The 23998-nt window shown below is 35.7% G+C and overlaps 4 protein-coding genes across 7 annotated transcripts; 2 read left to right on the top strand and 2 right to left on the bottom strand.

Annotated features, from left to right (window-relative positions):
* Positions 1 to 616: 616 nt before the first annotated feature.
* LOC113782722 (TATA box-binding protein-associated factor RNA polymerase I subunit B) lies at positions 617 to 6528 on the bottom strand. 3 transcript variants are annotated; one of them, XR_003469840.1, is made up of 6 exons: positions 6295 to 6528; positions 4992 to 5587; positions 3292 to 4107; positions 3060 to 3190; positions 1061 to 2370; positions 617 to 688 (listed from the first exon to the last, which is right to left on the bottom strand). XR_003469840.1 is itself a non-coding variant. In XM_027328630.1 (5 exons), the coding sequence occupies exons 2-5, from the start codon at positions 5545 to 5547 to the stop codon at positions 1816 to 1818; spliced, it is 2058 nt and encodes a 685-aa protein (XP_027184431.1). In that variant the 5' UTR covers positions 5548 to 5587; positions 6295 to 6528; the 3' UTR covers positions 901 to 1815. The 3 variants fall into 3 exon arrangements, 1 of the variants encoding a protein (XP_027184431.1); XR_003469839.1 differs by lacking the exon at positions 617 to 688 and adding an exon at positions 716 to 787; XM_027328630.1 differs by lacking the exon at positions 617 to 688 and having other exon boundaries at positions 901 to 2370.
* A 1016-nt stretch (positions 6529 to 7544) lies between these two features.
* Positions 7545 to 12816, top strand: LOC113783066 (peptide chain release factor PrfB1, chloroplastic). The gene is made up of 7 exons (XM_027329089.1): positions 7545 to 7906; positions 8185 to 8253; positions 9175 to 9395; positions 10071 to 10274; positions 11094 to 11309; positions 11452 to 11635; positions 12131 to 12816. The coding sequence occupies exons 1-7, from the start codon at positions 7651 to 7653 to the stop codon at positions 12430 to 12432; spliced, it is 1452 nt and encodes a 483-aa protein (XP_027184890.1). The 5' UTR covers positions 7545 to 7650; the 3' UTR covers positions 12433 to 12816.
* Positions 12817 to 12962: 146 nt separating this feature from the next.
* On the bottom strand, positions 12963 to 19711 carry LOC113783130 (dehydrogenase/reductase SDR family member 7). Of its 2 annotated transcripts, XM_027329181.1 has the most exons (12): positions 19499 to 19711; positions 19332 to 19387; positions 19156 to 19189; positions 18321 to 18419; positions 18033 to 18181; positions 17513 to 17551; positions 17285 to 17377; positions 16733 to 16831; positions 14796 to 14897; positions 14104 to 14187; positions 13857 to 13922; positions 12963 to 13298 (listed from the first exon to the last, which is right to left on the bottom strand). In XM_027329181.1, exons 1-12 carry the CDS (start codon positions 19572 to 19574, stop codon positions 13215 to 13217), a joined length of 981 nt encoding a protein of 326 aa, XP_027184982.1. In that variant the 5' UTR covers positions 19575 to 19711; the 3' UTR covers positions 12963 to 13214. The 2 variants fall into 2 exon arrangements, with proteins under 2 accessions (XP_027184982.1, XP_027184983.1); XM_027329182.1 differs by lacking the exon at positions 17285 to 17377.
* An 828-nt stretch (positions 19712 to 20539) lies between these two features.
* Positions 20540 to 23189, top strand: LOC113782870 (acyl carrier protein 2, mitochondrial). The gene is made up of 2 exons (XM_027328812.1): positions 20540 to 20890; positions 22723 to 23189. The coding sequence occupies exons 1-2, from the start codon at positions 20669 to 20671 to the stop codon at positions 22897 to 22899; spliced, it is 399 nt and encodes a 132-aa protein (XP_027184613.1). The 5' UTR covers positions 20540 to 20668; the 3' UTR covers positions 22900 to 23189.
* Positions 23190 to 23998: the final 809 nt, after the last annotated feature.

Genomic DNA, 23998 nt, shown 5'->3' with positions numbered 1-23998 from the left:
TAGATAAGGTATTGGCAACTGTGAAAATGGTAGCTACGTCTACTGTTTGTGAAAAACGGTTAATGCTTATATGTTGAGGTATGGTATATATTAAAGATCAATCCTGTGGTCCATTTGGACCTCTTCCCTTCCTGCATAGCTGCCATGTAATGTCAAAAAAGAAAAAAAAAAAAAGGGACCATCCAAAGTAAAAATAGGTTTTCTAACCTTAAATTGTTAACTAATAGAGAGCGCTCAACCTTGCTAGCCATCAAAAGTGTATATGTGGCTGTTTCTAAATCTAACGGATGCTATTGATCCGATAGTAGTTCAATCCTCGTTGGATCCCATGATCCACTTGAACCTATTCCCCTTTCCCCATAACTGCCATGTAATGTCACGAATATATATATACATATCCAAAGTAAAAATATGTTTTGTGACCTTAAATATGTTAACTAATAAAGTGCTCAACCTTACAAACCATCAAAGCGTAAATGAAAATTTGACATGAAGTACAATACGAAATAGGAAACAAATATCCCGTTTTGCAATCCTCATCTCTAAAATGCACAAGGCTTCAAGACTGCTCTTGATAACACAAAGAACTATTAGCAACATGGTTGAACTTCAATGTCTCGGTTTTTTTAATCCTTCATCTCTACAATGCACAGGGTTTCAACCGGTATGTTTTATGCACCAACCGTTTCTAGCAAAACCGTTCAGCATGTGAATTTATAGAAATGGTTATGGCATGTTGTGTAAAAATCACTAGTTCTCAAACCACTGCATAATCCAGAACCATTACCTCAAGACCATCATAAGAAAAAGAGGGCAGTTGCGATTCAAATTGAACAGCAATACAACTTTCAAGTAATCAAAGACAATAATAACATAGTAAAAAGAAGTAGAAATTGGCAATTTAGATAATTGGACGAACAACTTAATCTTGTCATCAGTGGTAGAATTCTACCATAATCCAGAAGTGCGAAAAGACTGCTAGAGATAGTACACAATGGTATGCACAATTAAAGAGGACTCTTTGTTCTATTGACCTACTCCTGAAAGTTAAGAAACTTACTGGTATTTAGCATGTAGGTAGCTCATTACTGTCTGAGGTCCGGCATTCCTTACTCTATGCAGTATATGCCATATAGAGGTAAGTTCATTAATCAAACGTCAGTAACGTCCTATTTTAAAGATGTTTCTTCTCAAACTAGACATATGCTAAATGTGGTTTCCACAGTTTTGCCTCCAAACCCCTGTCCAAAAATTTCTCCACAACATGTTTTCGAGATACATGCACACATTGTGACCAAGCAGAGCTTCTCTGAAGAACCTGCATACTTCAAGGATGCTTTCGATTGGTGCATTGTGATGGCAAGTTCCAAATGAGACCTGCCAAGAGCTCTGTACTTGCAACTTCGAGGGTAGGTAAGTACACAGGCCTGCAAAGACTTCGGTCTTTTCCACCCATAAGTGACAAAAAAGCAGCGCATTTCAGTTTCTCCTGTTAGACTATTGACCTTTCTCCTTTACTATTCACAGTAAAGCTGATATCACCCTGAATGCTCATAGCTATTAAAACTTGTATCACATAGCAGCATGCCATACTTGAGAATCAGTCTGGGTTATGTAGCTAGCAAAATTGCAGTAGTTCACCGGTCTATTTACATATTCAGGTGCTAGTCAATGTTTCCACAAGCAAAGACATACTTTTTGGGCTTCCCATACAAAGGATGAGTTTCCAGTAGTTCAATTTCTTGGGGAAAAGTGATGAGAGAACACCAACGGACATCCTGTTACTTCAAAAATAGTTCAGTCATTCGTAGGACTTTAATCATCTTCATTAGCACAGAAACCAGAACTGCCGCTGGGTATTTTCAGATGCAAGCATTTGCCCATTTTCTCTTCCAGTTGCTTCAATCTCTTTTCAAACTCCAATACACCTATGTGCAGGCTTCTAACATCAACTTGGGCTACCCTTGCACAGGCACGAAGTAAGATATAATAGTCTGCATGGGCAGCATAAACAAAAGCACCTTCTATTCTTCTCCTATTATAACTGATGTATCTTTGACTCATAATTACTTGCCTAGGAGGAATATAGGCAAATCTGTTCGTTTCCATATCTAATTTCAGTTCTCTTATTGCTTTAACCTTGCGGGACTCCATTGAAGATCGACCTTCATGGGATGAATCTTCAAACCTGGAAGAATAGTTCTTCTCATCCATACTATATTGTGAGCCATCTTCTGATAGGTTGTTCTTGCAGTATCGACACTCTTTGTTTTTTATTTGTATGTTTCTTATGTCGTCCATGGATCTCTTTTGGTGCAAACCACTATCTTGAAATGAGTTCATTTCTTGATCTTCCAGACATTCAACACCCTGAAATCAACAAGAAAGAAATAATTAGCTCCATATGAGCATTAATTTTCACTTAACTGGAGGAAACTTGTTAGTGACTCAGTTTTAATATTAGCTTTTAGCTCCTGTTCTTTTTTACCCCCTTCCACCAAATAAGGCAATTTTATATTGAATAATTTTCCATGATCATCTTGACATGAAATGGTGCCAAAGATTAAAAAAGCAAATGTCTTTAAGGTGTTAACATGTGCTAAAATGGCTGATGAAACAAAAATTTTTAAAGTTCACTAGGTTATTTTAAACTCAAAGCTATCCAATATTACCGAAAAAGAGGATGAAGCTTGAAGCAAGTACAAAAGCAAAAGGACAACATTGTCTTTTGGAAGACAAAGGATGCTAGGGAAATGTCAAGCAAAGCTAAAGGACTGAGTATCATGTGGGCATGGACAGAAGATTAGCCGGAAGTTAATGTTGAAAATGTGAATTGAAGGAAGAAGAGGACATTTTTAGATACTTCAGGAACAATATTTACATGCAAGTTTAAACAAGTCCACATTTTTAATTCACACCAGGCACAATTCACATATAAAATATCACCCCACAGCATCAATCAAATGCATAAACACTGTGCATTTTTTTTTTTTCACTGACCACTATGTTTTAGGTTACATTTGCTATTCTGGAGTGGATAGATATCTGGTGAAAAATACCTTATTCTGATAAAACTCCCATAAATCCTCTATTATCTTTTCTTCTTCATAATCCTCAAAGGATTGTCCTGAACCAGCAAACACCACATCCTTACAGTGTTGCAGATATGATGTCAAACCTTTTGAATAATCTGTCAAACCAAGAAAGTGAGAATTCTTTAAGCTAAAAATCAACTAATCAGTAGCAGCACGAAAACAATTGCCTTTAGAATAGGACACTCAAAATTTTTACCATATGTATCTCTGAGATTGTCATACTTAGTTTCAAGAATCTTTAGAAGGTCTACAGCATCCAATTCAAATTCCTCATCATCTGATGCATTGTCACGAAGGCACAAATCATGTGATGACAAGTCCTTCTCAGCATCATCAGTCATATTAGTGGCATGTGTAGGTTGTTTTCCATCCTTACCAGCCAATGATGATGAGCTCCTGGAACTAGACAAACTCTTTTCCCACTTTCCAGAACCATTTAAATTATAGAGAATTCTTATTGCCACTATCAGTATAGACATCACCCATATGCGTGTAGGTAGCCTTAAAATGTTTGCTGATATATACAACTCAGGAGGCATAGACCACTCATATATTCGAAATGCCTGTTGGAGAATGCTTTTGACAGGAATAGATAACTGCCCAACAAAGCGGGAAGCTATACCATAGAAATTCACTGGAGGCAATTCTAGATTTATTTTTTGAGCAATAGACCCTGCCAGTGCCTCCAACTTCTGAGCTGACATAGTTGTTTTAGGTCTAAACATATGACTAGAACTGATAGGACAGGCACTAGGAGGAGGTCCAAGTTGTTTCTCAATTTCAACAAAAGCGGCAAAATATGGAAGTTTTCCTTCAAGAATCCATTTTAGTATATCTGTTGGCAAGATTGCCTCTCTTGCCAGAAGACAAACAAGAAAATTTATAGCCAAAGAATGAGATAATGGGATTGTTCTGCGGAGGGATATATGCCATAATGTAACAGCCCTCTGTCCAAATATATTGTGTGGCTCTTTACTTTGTTTAGCGGGAGGATGAAAATCAGCAGCATCCCCTGCACTCAAATTCATTCGACCCAAAAAACAGATATCAGAAATTTACTCTCGTGAAACTCCCCCAACACCCAAACTCTCCCCCTTATCATCTTCTTCATCAGTGATTCTCCACTATATTTAATGCTACTGGGACAGTGACTAATAAATGTCATAAAAATGCCCACCCCTTCATGGAAGAAGTTCGAACAGACAAAAAATGACAAAAACCATATGCAAAAGAGTCTTCTACAAGCAATGTGTCAAAATGATTACGGTAATTTATGTGAAATAGGAGAGTAGGAATGTTTCCAGAGCAATAAAGACAATGAATAGCAAAACTGGTTACAAGTTTTTGGATCTGTACTCACTTTATACCTACAACCTGCTGAATATGCTACTTACAATCATTAGAACTGCTATTAGACAACTATCTTCAAAAAGTTGTTACTAGTGCAAATCCATGAAAAGTGAAGGGGTATTAGAAAAAAAATGGAAGGATGGATCATGAGTTTTGCCACCTTAGGCAACTCAGTTGTCTGCACTACATTGCAATTTACAATAATTATACTTCACTAAACACACACATAATTATAGCAATACAAGCTACTAATTTTGACTATATATTTAAGCATAAAGGTGGATTTGATGTAATGTCATTTTCTTATTTGCCCACAAGAAAAAAGCCCTTACTAAACTAAGTATTCTCTCACTCCAAAATCAACAACTACACTCCCAAAACTCATAGTGTGTGTCCTAAGCATGAATATATTAAACTAGCCAAATGAAATAAACGGAGCCATTACTTTCATGAAACCATAGAAACTATAACAGTAACAACAATAAAACCAAGAAGTTACATTATAATTGAGTTTTCCATTGCTAAAGAACTAAAAGTGAAGGATACCTTGTTTTTGAGACTCTGATTCATGAATAACCTGATCTGCCCAGTCATCAGCCATTATCCTTGTGAAAGCTAAATATCTTAACCATATTGGTCCCACCAGACCAATGATCAATGGGCTGACTTTGAACTTCTCAACCAAAGCCTTACACTGCAACTGGATCAATATCTGATACCCCATCAAATACCTTGACCTTATCTCTGAATAATAGTCATCATAGCTTAAATTCTCGGGATATGACCCAAAATCACTAGGCCCAGTAGGCCCAACTCCATCTCCTGCATCAGTATCGGCATCCACCACCAAGTCTTGAAGCAAATTTTGCTGGGATTGTGTTTGTTTAAATTGAGAAATGTCCTCGGCTGCAGCAGCAGTTGTGGGCTGGGAACGATGGGCAGTCTGACTGTAGATTTTGTTGCCAAAGAGGTCCTCGTCATCAACACCAGTGTCAACAATATCATCAGCTTGTGAGCTGCAGACGCTGCAATAATAGAAGCCATCGCCACCATCCTTGAAGCTAAAATTACCACATACGTGGCACTCCATTCTCGTTGTCATTTTACAGATGCATGCAGCCAATGGTAAGATAACTTAACCTCTGTGAAACAGCAAGACGTTAGAACCCATGTTGAAAGAAATGAATGCAAGGGGAAGACGAAAAATTATGGCAACTTAATGATACTGCTAGGTTTCCGTCTAGACCACTACAATGCTATTACAAGTACAGTTTTCTCTCATTTTCTCTTTTAATTCTCTCCTATTTTCTTTTTCTTTTCAAAAAGCTTGTACTTTTATTTTTTTTGAGCTTTAGGATTTCTGTTATTGTCTTCTGAGTTATCTTCTTCCCTAAACAAAAAGAAAATATTGAAAGTACATATCCGTAAAATAGAACATGGATAAGTCTAATAAGTTAGTAAACACGTTATCAAAGAGGAACACTCAAATTCATTCAGTTAATTGTGTAAATGATTTAGCTACTACTTATCTCACCTACGGAATCAACCAAAAACCAAAAAAAGTACAAATCAAAGACTATATAACTTCAATATATACACAAAGGCAGTATTAACAAGACATCGATTATACACGAATAACTGCAAGAAAAGCAGCCTCTCACTAACCCAAAAAAAAGAAAGAAATAAAAAAAGCGGGAAGAAAAAAATCACAGAACTTGAAGAAAAGCAATTATCCCGGCATTACAGCAGATTTAGGCATCTAAGGCATAAGCAACAGTAAACAGCCTGAATGTTTCAAGATTGCCTATTTATTCTCTTCCCATTTCTCCTTTTTTTAGCATCTTCTTACCTTGAAAATTAGTCAAGTTGTAATTTTGTAGCAACAAGAATGTCCACTGCAATCTCCTAAACGCCAACAGCTCCCCAAGATTCTTATCTTTTAGGCGACCATAAACTTAAGAACTTATGTTTTGGTGGGATTTCTTTCCTGGGTTTTCGGAGGCGAGGGGCGTTGAAAATAATTTGGGCAAAAAAAAAAGCAGCAGTAATGGCGATTCAAGGTGGAAGGCTGGTTTTCGAATTCTTAGAGGTTTTACAGCTTTCTGGGTTTTAGTCAACTGCCGGTTTCCTGTTTTGTTGTTGCCCCCTTTGCCCTTTACCCTCCATTTTCATTTTTCTCTCTTATTCTAACAAAATTACATATTGCCCCCCCAATCTAATCTTCTCTCAGATTGCTATCTTCAGGACTTCAACTATCAGTTGCCTTGATTAGCTCCCCCTATCTTTTTGTGTTTTTCTTTGGCTAGGTGGTTATTTCATTCTTTATATCTATGTGAAGTTCTTTCAATATTCTTATTTATTCTTGCAAGAGGCATTCATCAATTTAAAGAGTTTGTTTAATGTTTATAGAAGGCTATCATGTTTATTGTATTATAAAGAAATGAAGCATAGATACCATCCTTATACATTAGCCACAATTATTTTAATTTATAATACTTTTTATGAAAATTGTGATGAAGTAAAAATAAGTTCAACATATGTGTGTGTGTGAGAGAGAGAGAGAGGGAGAGACTCAAAATGAATAGATCTCCATATTTTTCATGAACAAGTGTTGATTGCGGCTTAATATGAGCACATTCTCGAAAATATTTGTATACAATTGATTTAACTTTGATTATCCATTGTCTTATAACCGTAAACGAGGCAGATGTAATTAAATTTTTTTAATAATTGACGAATAATGCACAAAATTAGTGTGTTTGAAGAGCAATTTTTTTCAATACTATTTTGCTTATATCATAATTATAATTTTTAATTAACTTTTATCTTTCCAACAACTTTTTTACTTCGTATACATTACATCACAAAAAATATTATAATTCTTCTGTTCAAAAAATACTATTGTAATTTATCAAATAATCTCATATTCCAAATGATGGAGAGGCAACATGGGAATTTTTCAATTTGGGGTAAATTATATTTTCCCCTTCCTTTTAGCATTACGATATTCATTTTCTTGCCTCATTCTTAATCTTATTTCTATTTTCTTTTCTTCATATTTTTTTCTTATTATTTTCTTAGATAACGTTTGCTCCTGTTCATCAAGAAGGATAAACGCTTCCCCTGTAGCTTGGAAAGCAATTTGCTGGGGCTGTTGCTTTTGGGAATTTGCTGTCACTTCTCCCACTCCTCCTTGTGAGCGTAAATGGAGGGAGTAATGCTGCAGAGCTTCATAATTCATCCAACAACACTGTCAGTTACGTCATTCAAGCCCACTAAGCTACTTCTATCACCAAGAAGATTACCATCAATATCTCTCACTTTTAACCAAGAAAGCCCCATTTTCTCCTTGCATCACCATCGTTATACCCCTTTTCTATCCCCTCCTTCTTATACTACTTCTACTTATTGTCTATTATCCATTGGTTCCTCTGCCACTCACTCTCCTGCTTTTCTTTCTGGTAAGTAGTGAAGTAGTAACTTTTTTTCTTGTTGTTAGAGTATAAAGTTGCAAACTTTTTTGTAGCTTTTTGCGTATTTATTGTCGGGTTTTTTCTGTTCCTGCGATTAACTCATGTTTTCTTGTTTGTTGGGTTTCTTCTGTTTTGGTATTTAATTTGATGGTAGCTCTGTTTTGTTCATTGATGTTCAAATTTTGCTTCCTTGCTAATTTGATTGCTGTGATTTTTGAATAATATTTTGCTTGCTTTTTGGTGGTGGTTTGTGTGTTCAAATGAAGGCAGTAAAGTCTTGCTTGCCGCACCTGAGGTGGGAGTTAGTACTGAAACAAGTGAATGGGCAATGCCAGGTAGGCTTTTTTCAACTTGGCACCATATATTTCCCTGATAATGCCTATTGATAACAATTTTTTTCTCAGAACTATTGATAGCAATTTAGATAATAATTATTTTGTGAACATTTGATGAATACAAAAATCATTCTTTCATGTTTTTAAGATTTCGGTGGTTGGCATGTAACTGAATTCTGAACATTTCTATAGGTTGTCTGGTTAGTGTCTCTTAGTAACAATCGAATTGAGGTTGCAATCATGTAATGTCTTTTAAAAATCTTTTTTCCTGGTCTTCTATGAAGTTTGCAGTCATTGTGCAATGGCCTAATTTGGCAATGCGTGTGAAGGTTATGAGAATAGTTATCTTGTATGTCAACATTTGGCATGAAAGAATTCTAAATTTTCATTAGATTCAAGAAAAATAATTCAAGCTAACCATGTTACTGTGATTGAGCAGTTACTAATGCTAAGGTAACTGTAGCACTTAAAAAACTGTGAATTGACATACTTGGTTATATCAGAGGATAGGTATTATATAGGGCATATTTGTGCCATTGAGTTAATGCTCAGTGGAAGTGAATTCATGAGTTATAACTGAGAGCTTGATTCTCAGACGGAACAGCTGATGAATCTCTTGGAGCTTATTTGAACATAATAAGGAGAAGAAATTGCTAAGACCTGCGATAATCCTGTAGCTAGTTTCTGTGAGAGTATATCGGACTTTAACCAACTTATGGATGCTATAAGAATGCTTTGCATTCCCAGGACCCTAACCATAAGAATGGTATTTTTCATGCCAACAAGATGTTATGGGGTGTTCTACCACTTTCTCCTCATCGTGTGCTCATGATCTCATATTGAAGTATATAATGAAGAGAATACATAGTGTACATGTCTAGTGCTTACTCTGTTTTAATAGCTCTGGTACTCTTAAAACAGATTTCTATACTCTGAGGAGGAATGTAGAGGTTACATCAGAGCGTGTAGAAGAAATTAGGGCTGCTGCTGGTCTTAAGCAACTAGAGGAAGATCTTGCAAAATTGGAGGATGCTGCCGTAGATAGCTCTCTTTGGGATGATCGTGCTAAAGCTCAGGAAATACTTCAGGATCTGACAGATGTCAGAGACAGAATGAAGCTTCTCAATGACTTTAAAGCACGGGTGAGGCTTGTGTCTATTATAACTGTGGAACTATTTTGTTCCATAATTTGCTTCAATTATGCCCTTTTTTTCTAATCGGACACAAGATCAACGAATAACAGCCCATATACTGATCAGCTGCTTGCAGAATTTCCTAAAGATATACTAGATAATATTTTTTCAGGCAGTAAGTTCAAAGAGATCTGACAAAGAGAGGTTCTCTGGGATTAAAGACACAAAAGAAAAGAAAAGAATGATGATAGAAGATCAATTTTTGCAGAATGTACACTTTGAGGCAGTATAACATCTTTCTTTTTCTTTCTAGCAAAAGTGGTAAATTTTAGGAGAGAAGGTTGAATGCCCTAAATCTAGTTTCTTTACAAGTTTCATTAGTATTTCTGACTTTATTCTTTCAAAATTACTTGGTGACTCTAATTGATGCGTGTTGATCATTGAGAAATAACAACTCTGGAAAGCTTAGGAGAATTCAGGACATTGTAATTTCATTGTTCATAAACCATGAGTTCATTGATTGTTCCTTTAGATGTGCTTCATGTCTACATTTTCCATGATATTGTTTTGTTGCTGAATATTTAATTGGTTTGCTCTAAACATCTGTTACTCTGAATTTGGGTGAATGAATGTGGGCTAGTTTCAGAAATTACAAAGTACTCATGTGTTATAGGCTGAATGCAGATTGAAGATGCAGAAACAATAGTAAAGCTTACTGAGGAGATGGACTCCATTGATACAGGCCTTCTGGAGGAGGCTGTTAGTATTATTAAGGACTTGAACAAGGCATTGGACCATTTTGAGTTTACACAACTTCTATCTGGCCCATACGACAAAGAAGGTGCTGTTATTAATATTACAGCCGGTGCAGGGGGTACTGATGCACAGGTAATTTTAGTTCTAAATACTTTCCGGAGCTGATTTTCAGCATAGTTTCCTTTTATCTTCTGCCAAGGCTCATTTGCTTCTATTTGGGAAAACAGTTTTCAAAAATTGTTTTCTGCAAGCAGTTATACCGAATAAAGACAATAGGATATGCATCTGGTCAAGTGGACTGTTGACTTAACTTATTTGAAGCCATTGCTAAAGTTAATCAAAATTCAAAGCATGTTTGTATATCTTTGTCCCTGAAACTTATTTATGATTAATTAGCTTATAAATTTGAGGCACGTATATTTGATCAGAAGTTAGAAATACATATACAGCAAATTGAGTGGCTTGACACAAAATCTATTTAAATTTCCCTGCTAGTGATTTTCCAGCAATATGCACTATTGGTGTGTAATTCACATATTCTCAAATTTCAAATCATGCATCGGGAATCAGTATCTTTGGCCACATCCTGATTCAAAGGATTCGAATTAACTACAAAATGTTGATAGTTTCCCACAAGCACTAACGTTAAGATTATCCATCTTTTTCTTCACGCTTAAACTGCAAATGTTGGAGAGATGAAGATATCTAGCACCAACAACCACATTGCAAGAACTCTTCTTTTCTGTTATCTTCCTACTGGTTGCATTTTCTGTACACGATACTTTCCATGCATATGATATTGACCATCACCTTTCCAAGACACCCTCATGCACAATATAGGCTAATATGGGTATATTTTTGATGGTCAACTATGTACTATTGTAGAGTTGGTATAATCTCTGTCTGATTTTCCTGTTTCATGTAAAATTCTTTTGATAAACTCCAGTGCAGGATTGGGCTGACATGCTTCTTAGGATGTATGTAAGATGGGCTGAGAAGCAAAAGTACAAAACAAAAGTGGTTGAGAAATCACTTGGAGATGAAGCTGGAATTAAATCAGCTACAATTGAAGTTGAAGGCCGATATGCCTACGGGTACTTGTCTGGGGAAAAAGGCACCCATCGCATTGTGAGACAGTCACCTTTTAATGCCAAAGGCCTTCGGCAGGTAACCTTATAATTTTTTCCCTGTTTTATCTCCTTAATCTGTCTCACACACACATACACCCCACAGACTCGCACACGGTTTCCAGTATTTTAAATACAAAAACAAAGATGAATAGATACATTAAACTCTAAATTTCTTGTAGACAAGCTTCTCAGGTATTGAAGTCATGCCTCTTATACCTGAGTCAATGGATGTTGAAATACCAGAAGAAGACTTGGAAATCACTTTCTCCAGGGCTGGTGGGAAAGGAGGCCAGAATGTTAACAAGGTCGAAACTGCAGTTCGCATTACTCATATCCCCACTGGTGTAACTGTTCGTTGCACAGGTTTGTCTCACCAGCTGTTTTCCCTTCAAGTTTTGAAGTGTATCTTAAACATGCCTGAGCACAGAGGTTGATTTGAACTCCCCTTTTTGTTTCATTGACTTCGATCTTTCTGTTTATATCAAGTAGGGACTCTTGTGTTGACATTATAATTAGTCACATGATCTCAGCTCCAACATAGGTCTTAGCTCAAGCATCAGCTAAGGCAGAGTCGCAGAATAGGTCTCCTAGATGAGTGCAGACCGTTTTTGAGTTCGTAGAATATGCCAGTGCTAGTAATTACTAGATTGTAACTGCTATTAGTATTTCATGTTCCAAATTAAGTTGGCCGGACAACCCACCTAAACTTGTTCTTGAGCTATATTGCTAAGCTTTACAAGATTCTCGAAGCTTGATGTAGTTTATTTCTTGATTATTTGCATCTTTTTGTTATTTATCCCTTTTTGACTAGTTGCATTGCAATTTTTCTCACGGACTGTACATGTTCTCACATTACAGAAGAGAGAACCCAGCTTGCAAACAAGATCAAGGCTCTAGGCCGGCTGAAAGCTAAACTGTTGGTGATAGCTGAGGAACAAAGGGCATCTGAGATCAAGCAAATTAGGGGGGATGCAGTGAAGGCTGAATGGGGTCAACAAATACGGAACTACGTATTCCATCCATACAAATTGGTAAAAGATGTGCGTACAGGATATGAAACCTCTGACATTACTTCTGTTATGGATGGGGAATTGGATCTCTTCATCAAATCTTACCTCAAGTACAAGTACAGCACATCGGTCTCGAATAATCAAGAGTAATTCTTGAATGCATGATCAATTCGATAGTTGTATATGTTGTCTTTTAAGGTAAAGGAAACTTAAGGGTACTTAGTTGGCTAGAAAAACTTGCAATTACTATTTTGTAGCTAGTGAAAATATTATTGTGGTACAGCGTTATGCTCCCTAGCCTATCCTTAGATCAGCTGCCTGACTAGTTCCATTAAACAACTTCTTGCTTATATTTTTGGATCCAAAAAGGGAAATCTACAGGATTAATTTAGCTGGCCAGGAACTCCTAGGTGGTTAATGTGCAAAACAACGAGGCATCATGCAACAAAGCATGAATCTCCTTTGTCATCACTGAGTCCTGTACTTCATCCTTTCATCAATAGAATAAGTGTAGAGTTGCAGTTACACTTTTCATTTCGGCAGAGACGGCATTACATCCAGATTTGAGTACTTCTATTGTTATTCCCTTCAATCAGCTTACTTCAATACCATTTTCAACACTTGAAAGAGCTTACTTTATAGGTGATAAAAGAAGATAAACAAGCTCAGAGACTGAAAGATGGAATTTGGCAAAATTTCCTGTTACATTTCTCCACTACAAAGTATATTAATGATTCTAAACCATTGTACAATAAGGCTTTAACTTTGAGAGAGAGAGAGAGAGAGAGAGAGAACAATGTGGGTTCATCATGTGGACAATATGGAAGTTTCAAAAAACAGAGCGCATGGCTTCTGGTGCTGCAGATGCAACCAGGCGATCCATGGTGGGGAAGACTTGTTTCTTTGATTCGTCAGTCTAAGCCTTCATTTGATTATTCCTTCTTTTTACCAAAAAGCAAAGCCAAAGAGTATGTATCACCCTGCTTTGCTGCAGCTTCTACCCGTCTTGCACCAACCTAGTGCCATTCACACCATAAAAAGCAAATTTGAGATAGGACAAAAGTGCCAGTGAAAAATCGATATGCAAGTCTAAAACCTCAAATTAAAAGGACAACCATATACCATGCTACAAGTCTAAAATCCAATAACAATTAATGTTGGAACTTTCATCACCTTATTCTAGAGAAAAATTTAATGCAATATATGATCCTAGAATGTTTAATTGTACACAATGCAAGATAGCATGAAAAACCAATGTTCTGGCAATGGTCAGTCAAGATAAATTAGACCACAAAGCTTTTCATAATGCTTTCCATGGACAACAACGTAACTCTAAAAGATTTTCTGGGCAACTATGTGGCAACATCATATCTTGAAACCTCAAAAGATTAGTCACTCTTACTACCCTAAGATCAGTACATAATTGTGTGTTTAACGAAGGATCAGATGTCTGTATTACTTGTGAAATTCATCATCAACACTTTGTGCTTTGGCAATTTTTAAACTGAAAAACCAGTCTACTGCAATTCGGACCTCAAATATGCAAATATTCTGCAATCAAGAGTAGAAGATACCTTATCCATAAGCCAAAATCCAATAGTGGGCACATACTGCACCAAATACATAACAGCAAGCACAGGCTGCAAAAGCAACTTAGAATTAGAATGCAATTCCTACTTTTTGTATAACAAGATTGCTAGAGATGGTAAATGACAACAAACCTAAACAAAATGAAGAAAACTCCGGCTTAACAATGTTTCACCACAGAACCAAACTAATAGTATTACTGCATAAGCAATGCAAATTGATTTACAGGATTACCTGATATGATATCCAAGCTTCCTTTAAACCATGGCTTGCAGCAATAGTAGTCAGCTCAGCACACCTCTCTGATGACACACGTCGCTGATGGAGATGAAGTGAACATTAAAACTGAACAGCATAAAAGGATAAAATGGTAATCTCTTACTTCTAAATATCTATAGACCACCAAACCAATTGGCTACAAACACATTCACAGTGCACAGCAACCAATAACTTACTAAAGGTAAAATGAAAAAATATTTTATCAGTTATTGGAAAACTTGGAAATAAATGCACACAGATTCATGCAGCTCATGATGAAACTATAAGTACATCCAACATTGCAATGCTTCAACTCCACACAAACTTTCAATGTGACTGGCAACTAGAGTCTGTTGGATGGTCTGTAACTGAGGCATGAGAAGTATGACAGATAGTTTAGACATTGCTCTATCAAGGTTACAGGTCAAAAAGGAAAGAAATTTGCATGCGCCTGAACACTTGTATTCAACTCTACCAATAAAATCATAGAATGATCAATAGCTCCTCTGGTTTTTAACCAAAAAAGGCATCACAGTGATTCTAGAGATAGAAGGCAGGTGCATTGGGCTTGAAATAAGAGACATTTCAGTTATATAACAGCAGCAACAACAACAACAAATAAAGAGTGCCGGATAAATATCTGTCTGTCCTGGAACGGAGATACTCACCTCAGCAGGCAACTTTGTTGATGAGGTGCTTGCCTCTGGAGTACTTGATGTTTTTATGGGCCCTGGACAAACAACAGTGACCTTGATTCCTTTTCGATAAAGCTGAAAAAAGAGAAGAATAATATGAATACAAACAAAGATGCTGAATGACAACATAAAAACTGAAGAGCAACACAAAGTACAAGAAGAAAAAGAATAAAACACGAGAAAGACCATGAAGATGCAGATGATGGAGAAGATGGTGCTGATGATTCCAGTAAGATAAGATGGAAATGGTAATTACCCTAGATTCCCAATAGACTTCTCACACTATTGATACAACTCATTTATAAATTGGAAATGCTATGAAATATGCTAAAGATGCATTCCCACAGACATCTTAAATAGCAAGCTGTCCAAGTAAATCAACACATAAATACTGTCTAATGACATTTATAAACTTGAGATACTAAATTTTCTCTGTAGTTTAGTCATTTACTTCTTCCCAAAATTCCTTTGGATGTCCTTAGTCATTTTAGCCTTCCATTGTATTAGTAAGAATCTAAGGATGAAGTTTCTCTGGTGATTGTAATCAGTCTGAAAAACAATCACAAGTTAAACCTTATAGAATCCCTCAACAATGACCAAGCAATATACGACAAAACCCAGTATCTCAGAAGCAGAAAGTCAGACTTAACCTCAATTGCAAAGAGCACTGGGTATTTGAAATAATAGAACTCAACATGGATTCTCTGTTTTGGAAGAAATATGACCATTTCTACTAATCAACATTTTTTAGTCAGTGCAGTGGCATAGAAAGAATCTAATTTCAAGTGAAGCATGTCTTAATCTTTAAAAAAATATAGAATATCAACTTTCAAGTCCTACCAAACGAATTTGTCATATGGAATATCTTTTAAATGTGAGCTCCTCACTCAAATTTCTAGTTGAAATAAATGATTAAAAAAATCCAAAAAAACTGAAACATTATTTGTGTGTAATCAATGGAAGAAACTAAAATCACAAGAATACCAATTATACTACAAAGACATAATTACAAGTCAATATTGCTTGAGAATAGACTCATCTGTATGTGGATTAATACGTGATATAGACTTGTGTCCATTGACCTTCACTAACTCTTTTGAGATAACATACAGAAAATTTAATAGTAAGCTGTTGTTGGTTCTGTTACTTTCAGATGCTATACCATTTATAATCAGATTAAACAGATTGTATCATTAATAAACTTTCAAAATCTCAACCATTCAAATGTTTGATTTTAAGAGATATGTAGATTGCAAATTTTTCAGGAAAACATTAAGTTGCTCATATGATTCTGCTTCTTGAAATGAAAATAAAACATGATGCAGCTATTAACCTACTCCATCAATTTCAATGTGAATGAAAAGATTTGCAGAACAAGCTGGAGAAGAAAAATAAGAAAAAATCACCCTTCAAACAAAGAGGAAGTAAAGATTTCATTGTGCATGTTATTAGCCCCCACAAATGCAGTACATAAGAAAAAGTATGGTAATCCAACCATAAAATACACAAAACCAATGATCCGACAAGATAATAATGTAATCAAAACTGCACATCTCTAGAAAGACTGGAGATAATCACAACATAATTGAAGAAGTGTGTTCCAAGATGTAAGATTTGGTTTGACTTCTAAACAGTGCATTGATTCGGATTTTTCAGTTACCTTAATAATGCAAAACAGGCAGTGAAATCTGTATACACATTTAGTTCTGCTAAAGAACATTTATATGCTCCTACAGTGCAGCAAACTAACAGACAGCAACTGCAAAGAGGTACGCCCTGTTTTTCTTACATTCCCTATAACTACACATGCAGACGGAAACAGCTGAAACTAGCAAAAACATACTGCAAGGCTACATGAGGAGTATACAAAGCTGTTAATGCTTTTTTATGTGGATAACTGGTAGGCATACCTCAGATCTCAAGGAGTGAAAATACCCATTTACAGCAAATTTGGAAGCAGAATATACAGCCTGTCCGGGTGCAGGAGTCTTTCCTGCAGCACTGCTCATCTGCATACAAGAAGAAGTTGAAATATACATCAAAAATAATCAAAAGATACAGGTAATCCAGAACTTTTGATAATCTTGCCTGCCTTTATATACAGCATAGGAACATGTACGGCAGTATTTTGCATAGATAAGTCTTATCTCTATAGGTGTAGTAACATGTATGTATATGATCAAGTTATGTCTGTTCACAGATTATCATATATGCTTATGTATATATGGCCATATATATGTGTATTTATGTACATATACATGCATATATACATACAGCAATACATTCATATATACAATTATTTATACACAAATATGTGCTACATTTTGTGTGTCTACATATCTGTTTTGTATCTGTGTATACACCTCTCAATATACTTAATTATCTCTTGTACTCTGCAATGTGTAAAAGGAATTTAATTTCTTATCCACATGAATACATACATAACATTCAATAATTCATACCACAACAAAGTGTCCCCTCCCACGCTTCAGCATGTAAGGTGCCAGCAACCGAGTAAGAGATATTGGTCCCAAGACATTTACATCAAATGTAGCCTACTAAGGAAGAACATTGTTAAATGAATGCTTTCTTCCAAAGTCAAAAAACCAACACCAGTACTTCAGAAGAAGTATGAGTGAAGATTTTAGTTATTAAAGGTTCGTTGCTGCACTTGTAGGTAAATATGATACCTTGAGACTTTGCTCCGTTACATCTAATGCTGTTGTTTTCTGCACAAAGAAGAATATTACAGGGGTTAAGGAACAGCCCAGCAACACCAATGGAAACCTCAAACCGGATGCAAGTTCTTATCTATTTGCAAATAAAAGCTTCAAAGAGATAACCCTTTCCAGAAGTAGGAGATCCACATTAAACAAAAATCGATTGAGAGATGCATAAATATTATATATCAGCAAATTATGAAATGTCGATGGTTATTACTTTCTGCTTGTTGTCAGACACTACAGGCAAAGAATATCAGGTACGAATTGAATATGATCCTATTTTGCTTAAGTGAAACTCTTGCTTAGTATTCTTCCAAGTTGCAGCCTAGCACTACACCACTCTGCTATAAAATCTTGAACTAATCTCAACATGAGCAACCTGCTTATGCATGTAAAATCTGTAAATAGAACAAAACCAACACTAAATATATTTCTCATTGTGAAAATGACACCATAAAAAGATAAATTCAAAAACAAAGGGACTCACTGGGCGTTCAAATGCTGCATTGTGGATCAAATAGTCCACACCGGCACCACTGAAAAGAGACTCAGCTTGCTGTACAGCCTCTCTAAGCTTGTCTTCCCCAGAAGTCAAATCCAAAGGTAATATCATCACTTCATCTGGTGCATGTTTTCCTGGTTTTACAGCCACCAAGAAATTAAAAGATGTATGTTTGACAAAAAAAAAAAAAGAAATTAAAAGATGTAAATGAAGCAACAAATTGACAAGTAAGCATGAAGCAGGTTTAACACAACTCGCAATATAACCACATACCAGCCAATTGTTTCTTGACACACTCCAATTCAGCCTCATTCCGGGCTGAAATAATAAGTTTTGCCCCCAAACTTGCAAGTTGTTTAGCAAGGATTTCTCCTACAGTTTCAAAAGAACCAAGGAATGACATATACCAGACAAATAGATACATAAGCTGGGTGTAGGAATAAAAAGTAAACCATGAATCATGTGAAATCTGTAGTTCATTTCTTGTATGACAGTAATAAAATATTCCTGAATTCCAAAATTTCAAACAGCACAAAAAGCCCACAATGAACAGGTTTAATTTTGGACATCTGAATACATGCTTACCATAATCAAGTTTAAAGAGACAAGTCCTTTCCTAGAGTAATGCGTTGGTTACAATTGAAACACTTAATTTCAATGACACCATTATTTAGCCAGAAATATTCAAAAAACCAATAGTTTATTTGGTGGTTGGAAGACTATAGTGCCTGCAAGCATATTGTGCAACCGTTATAGTGGGAATGGCCAAAGTTTGAGTACTCCAAACTAGGATATGTCCATGCAATTGCCAAATCATATGTAAAAAGCATTATTCCTAACAAAAAATACGTAGGATTCGTCCTTACGAAAGTATACTTGCTTTCATCAAATAAAGCTATATCAGAGGCTATAATAATTTATCTACAGTCGAGATCTCAATGCCATTAAAAACATTGCATTTAGCAACAAATATAAAACATGTTTTTCAGCAAAATACCATTTTCAACGAAGTGGGATGCATGATTCTAATCAAATATTAATCTTCACGACATAAAACGAAAATAAGTTATCTAGGAAAAGTAAATGCAACTAAACTAACAGAACATACCAATTCCACGGCTGGCTCCAGTAATCCAAATGACCTATTTATGCCAAGAAAGTAAATTGACACGAGAAAACAACCAAAAAAAGAGTACTTTTTGTTATTATAAAAATCAGTTTCTACAAGCATAATCAACAAATCTAATATATATTGAGATAAAGTAAAGGAAAATTTCAACATACCTTGTCTTCGATTTCTACACGCTTTACGTGCCCTTTAGACAATAACGTGAAATCCCCTGATTAAAGAATAAAACAAGAACCCATCAACCAAAAGGTCAATCGCAAATAAATGCACCGCAATATTACAAATTCCAGAATGAATTAGCGGGTATTTGTGAGACTAGTACCATCAGCTGTCAAGAATTTGTAGAACACTCCGATGAATGCAGCAATTAGCAGCAAGGCTATGCTAAGAATCAGCATATTATTCCTAGTATTCTTTATCAACTCACACTCGAATTCCGACTGCCTTTTGTAATGGTGAGATATTTGGAGAGTTGAGAAGCTGAAGACAGGATTTTGGAGCTGGATTATTTTGTGTTCTTCGAGACTTCCGTCAGTTCTTGACAGTTGCACTACTTTTACCATTCCAATCCTCAAATTTATTCTATTTATTAAACTTACCTCTTTTAAATAAAATACTATAGTGGTGCCACTAAAAGGAAGTAAAACAATTATAATACATGAATTGTATAATTCGGTTATGAAATGTGGTAGAAAAATAATAATTTTTTTCATCGACAATGACATGTAAATCTAATGTAATTATAGATATAGATAAAGCCAATTCACTTCTAACCAATAAAAAAAATAAGAGTGTTTGAAAACTGTAATGATAGTTATTCATGAATTTTTTCTATAAATAACACACATATAAAATGGGTTATAATTAATTTGATACGAGAAATCCTGATGATTTCTTGATAGTTTTTATATCAGTAATTTTCATAATTGACTTACTCAATCTTTGTTCGGATCATTCTCCTTTCGTGCACATTTCTTTTGAATTAAAGAATTATCATTTTGCTAAACAATAATATCAATAAAAATTATAACAATTTTTCGTTTTATACCAATTGGTATGGGATTTGTAAATAGTGTGAGTAGAGGAAAAAAATAGATAAATATGGAGTAGAATTGCTATCGTATGATATAATTAAATTCATTTTGAAGAATTAGATATGTTTTTTGAACTTCCAGAATATCATTGAGATGGTAACAAATTGAGGGTTTTATTGAATTAATTTTGAAACATTGGGACCTGAAATGCCACATTAGTAAAACTTTAGGAACCAAATCTGTAATTTTGCTTTTCATACACTGACGCAAGGGACTAGTACTTCATGCTGTTGAAGTTGTACATCAATCCCAACAAACCCAACCAAAACCCCCGGGCGCATACTTGGCCGTGAAGCAGCTCTCTCCCACATTTCAGCACAAGAGAAGAAGCCAGACTACAATACAGGCTTCCGGAAACCCCAAGCCGTCTTCCTCTTCTTCTTCTTCGACTTCGATCAATGGCGGCGAGGAACGCACTGCTAAAGTACCTGAGGGTGAATGTTCATCCAGTACAACCATTTCTCCAAAACCCTAGAACGGTCATTGGTGGCTCAATTTCTAATTTCCTAAGGCACCGTTGCTTCTCGGAGGAAGTTAGGGGCTCCTTCCTTGACAAGTCCGAGGTCACCGATCGCGTCGTCACCGTCGTCAAGAACTTCCAGAAAGTTGATCCTTCCAAGGTATTTCCCTTTTTTTTTTGGAATATTAGTCGGTATGGAAATTAGGATTTTATTGGGGTTTTTGGTAATATGGTGTTTGAATATGCTGAAAAATGTTTGGTTTGGTATGAAATTGCTGTCTTGATATGTAAATGCTGTAGACGGAAGGGGATTAGTGTGGTAATTTCATTGTTGAGGCACTACTTTTTCTGGTGCTTAATCATGATTACAGGACTTGCATTTCATCAGGGAAAATCTGATTTTTGATAATAATTGTTCATTCGTGGAGAGGGGTGAACATATTTAGTAAATGATTATCGGGTACCAGTTGTAAAAGATTTCGGCTGTTTCAGTTTAGATTTTTAGGCGCTTCAGTGTTAATTTTTTGTTGACGCGGAAAATAATTTACCATTCATGCTCGTCGATTTGCAATAGCCTTGTATGATTAGTAGTCAAATATTTTTTTTTTGGTAATAATAGCCGTGTTGATTGGCAGTCAGTTGGAGTCAGCTTATTGATACTTAACTGTTTCTTTGGTGGTGTCTGTGGTATTAAGCAATTACATGGGGCTTAAGAAAGGCGAAAGCAATTGGACTTTCTTGGCGATCTTGGTTAAGGAGCCATTTTTGTATATTATTCGATGTTTAAAACGTGTCAGTAGCCATTGAGCATTAGACAATGTAGCCGAGATTCTAACCATTGACAATTCCAGCCCATTTAAGTAAGGGTTACTAGATACTATCCGATAGAGGTTTTAATAAAACAAGAGAACACATCAAACTAGTATGTGAATAGATCCTTTTTAGTTACAGATATGGTTATTCTATCCTTTTGCTTTTTGAGTTCCCTTTCTTTTCCCCCAGAAATAAGAACAAATTACAAACTTTGTGGCTATTTTTTCATATCAATGTTTTTCATATCAATTTTTTATGTGGCTATTTTTTCATATCAATGTGCTTATAAATCTGAGGGATGGGCTTGGAAGGGGTATATTCTAGTTTCATATTCAAATGGACTTGGGCCTGTTAATACCATTGCAGGTTATTTATAAAATGAAGGGCATCTTTTACTGCAGGTTATTGAACAGTGTCTCAGAGTTCTGTGTAATCCTTTTGGCCTTTGATAGTGTAGAGTCTGTGCAAGTGATGTCAGGAGTAACAATAACATTGGCTTCTGCTTTTTGTATGCAAGGCCATCTATACTATTCTTTGAGTCTGCATCTGCCTTTTGTCTGCTAGGCCACCTTGTTGGCGATTTCTTTAACTACTTTGCTTGCAGATGTCGCTAATATTTGTTCCTGGCAAAGCATACATATAACTTAAGGAATGAATATATGTTTGTAATCATTGCTTACCTTAATGTTTGAGAAAATCATACACAAGGCATAAATGACTTGGCTGTTATTGAGTTCCATCCATTTGGATTTAGTTTTTGGGTGATTTTTAGCTACATATGGAGTTGTTTCTCTCACAAAGCTTGTTTTTTAATCAAAAAGAAGATGATTTGGTACATGCAATGGCTTGGTTGACGACTGTTTTAACCTCACTGTCACAGGTTCCCTCTCCCTGCCTCTTTGCAGGTGCATGTCACCAGCCTGTTACACACTGACTTGAATAAGCATGCGTTACTGTGCGTGCTAAAGTTTTTTCTTCTCCCCTTTTTTTTTGGGGTGTGTGTGTGTGTGTGTGTGAGAGAGAGAGAGAGAGGGGTACGAAAGTCATGCATTTTCTGGCCTTTTCCATTTATATGTCTTAGCATTTATGCTCGAAGGTATGCTAGTAAAATCATGAAATAGTTTGTCCCTCGCTACGCTGATTCTTCCAATTTTTTCCTCATTTTTGGATCTGTTTCAGGTTACCCCAAGTGCTCATTTTCATAATGATCTTGGTTTAGATAGTCTTGATACTGTGGAGATTGTTATGGCTCTTGAAGAAGAGTTTGGATTTGAGATTCCAGACAATGAAGCTGACAAGATAAGCTCCATAAATCTCGCTGTGGACTTCATTGCATCTCATCCTCAAGCAAAATAGGGGAACATCAATCACTTCAATTATGATTTTGCCTTGAGAACTTGCACCATGAGGGGATAGTGTTCCAACGCCTACAACTTTTTGTACCATCCATTTTGCTAGATTTCTATTCCATAATCTGCATTCTGGTTGGGAATTGTTCTCTGCTGAGATACTTCAGTTTTTTTGGCTTCAAGCTAGGTTATCAAAGCTGCAAATACAGTTAATAATTTGCATTCCTACTAAAACTTGTGATCTTTGTAATTCAATTGTTCATGTTCCACCCATGCTACCGACTAATTGTTTTCTTACCCATGCTACCGCCTAATTGTTTTCTGTTCAATTAATATTTTGCTGAATGCGTTGCATTTATGGCCAGTATCTTGCTATCATTTCCTTGACAACCCTGAAGTACTCGAGTCTTTAGCTCTTTTAAGGTCGGTTGAAATAGCAGAACATTTAGCAGGGTAGATAAATGTTAACTGTTTAGAGCTTCAACTGCATTAAAAAGCAAGGACCTTGGGCTAATCAGGTTTTGTTGAACATTGGGGAAATTGGCCCACTTCCATTTTGGACAAAAATCTAAATGTAAAACAAAAAGCCCCTACGTGGTATGATTTGGATTGGCCCGTTTGCGTCTTGACTTGGATTGTTCTCCTCTTTCTCTCTTTTTTTTTTTTAAAAAAAAGGATTTGTGATAAGAAACCTCTTTTTTTTTTTTTTCAAAAGGATTTGTGTTAAGAAAATAAATTAATCTCTCTTCGTGTCAGTGTATACATTCACAAGTCTAGATATACGTTACATTATTTCAATTTAAATTTAAATATTAAATTTTATATTTGTGATATGCATCTAAATCTGTTAATATATACATAAAAAAAATTATCCAAAAAAAATGAATTTTAGATTTTTCATACGGTCGCATAGGACAATATAGGTTGAAAACGCATCTATTGGGCAGAAAGGAAAATAAAACAGTAATGCGGATCAACAAATTTAAGAAAACACCAATTCTAATTTGGATAAAAATTGGAAATTATTCTAGTTAAACGGTATGCTTTATATGGTAAGACTTGTATTAATTAATTACAAATTTATTACCCCACAAAATTACTTTTAA

This window comes from Coffea eugenioides, chromosome 9 (genome assembly GCF_003713205.1).
Source record: "Coffea eugenioides isolate CCC68of chromosome 9, Ceug_1.0, whole genome shotgun sequence".
Lineage (NCBI taxonomy): Eukaryota > Viridiplantae > Streptophyta > Magnoliopsida > Gentianales > Rubiaceae > Coffea > Coffea eugenioides.
This window is presented reverse-complemented; position numbering and strand designations above follow the sequence as displayed.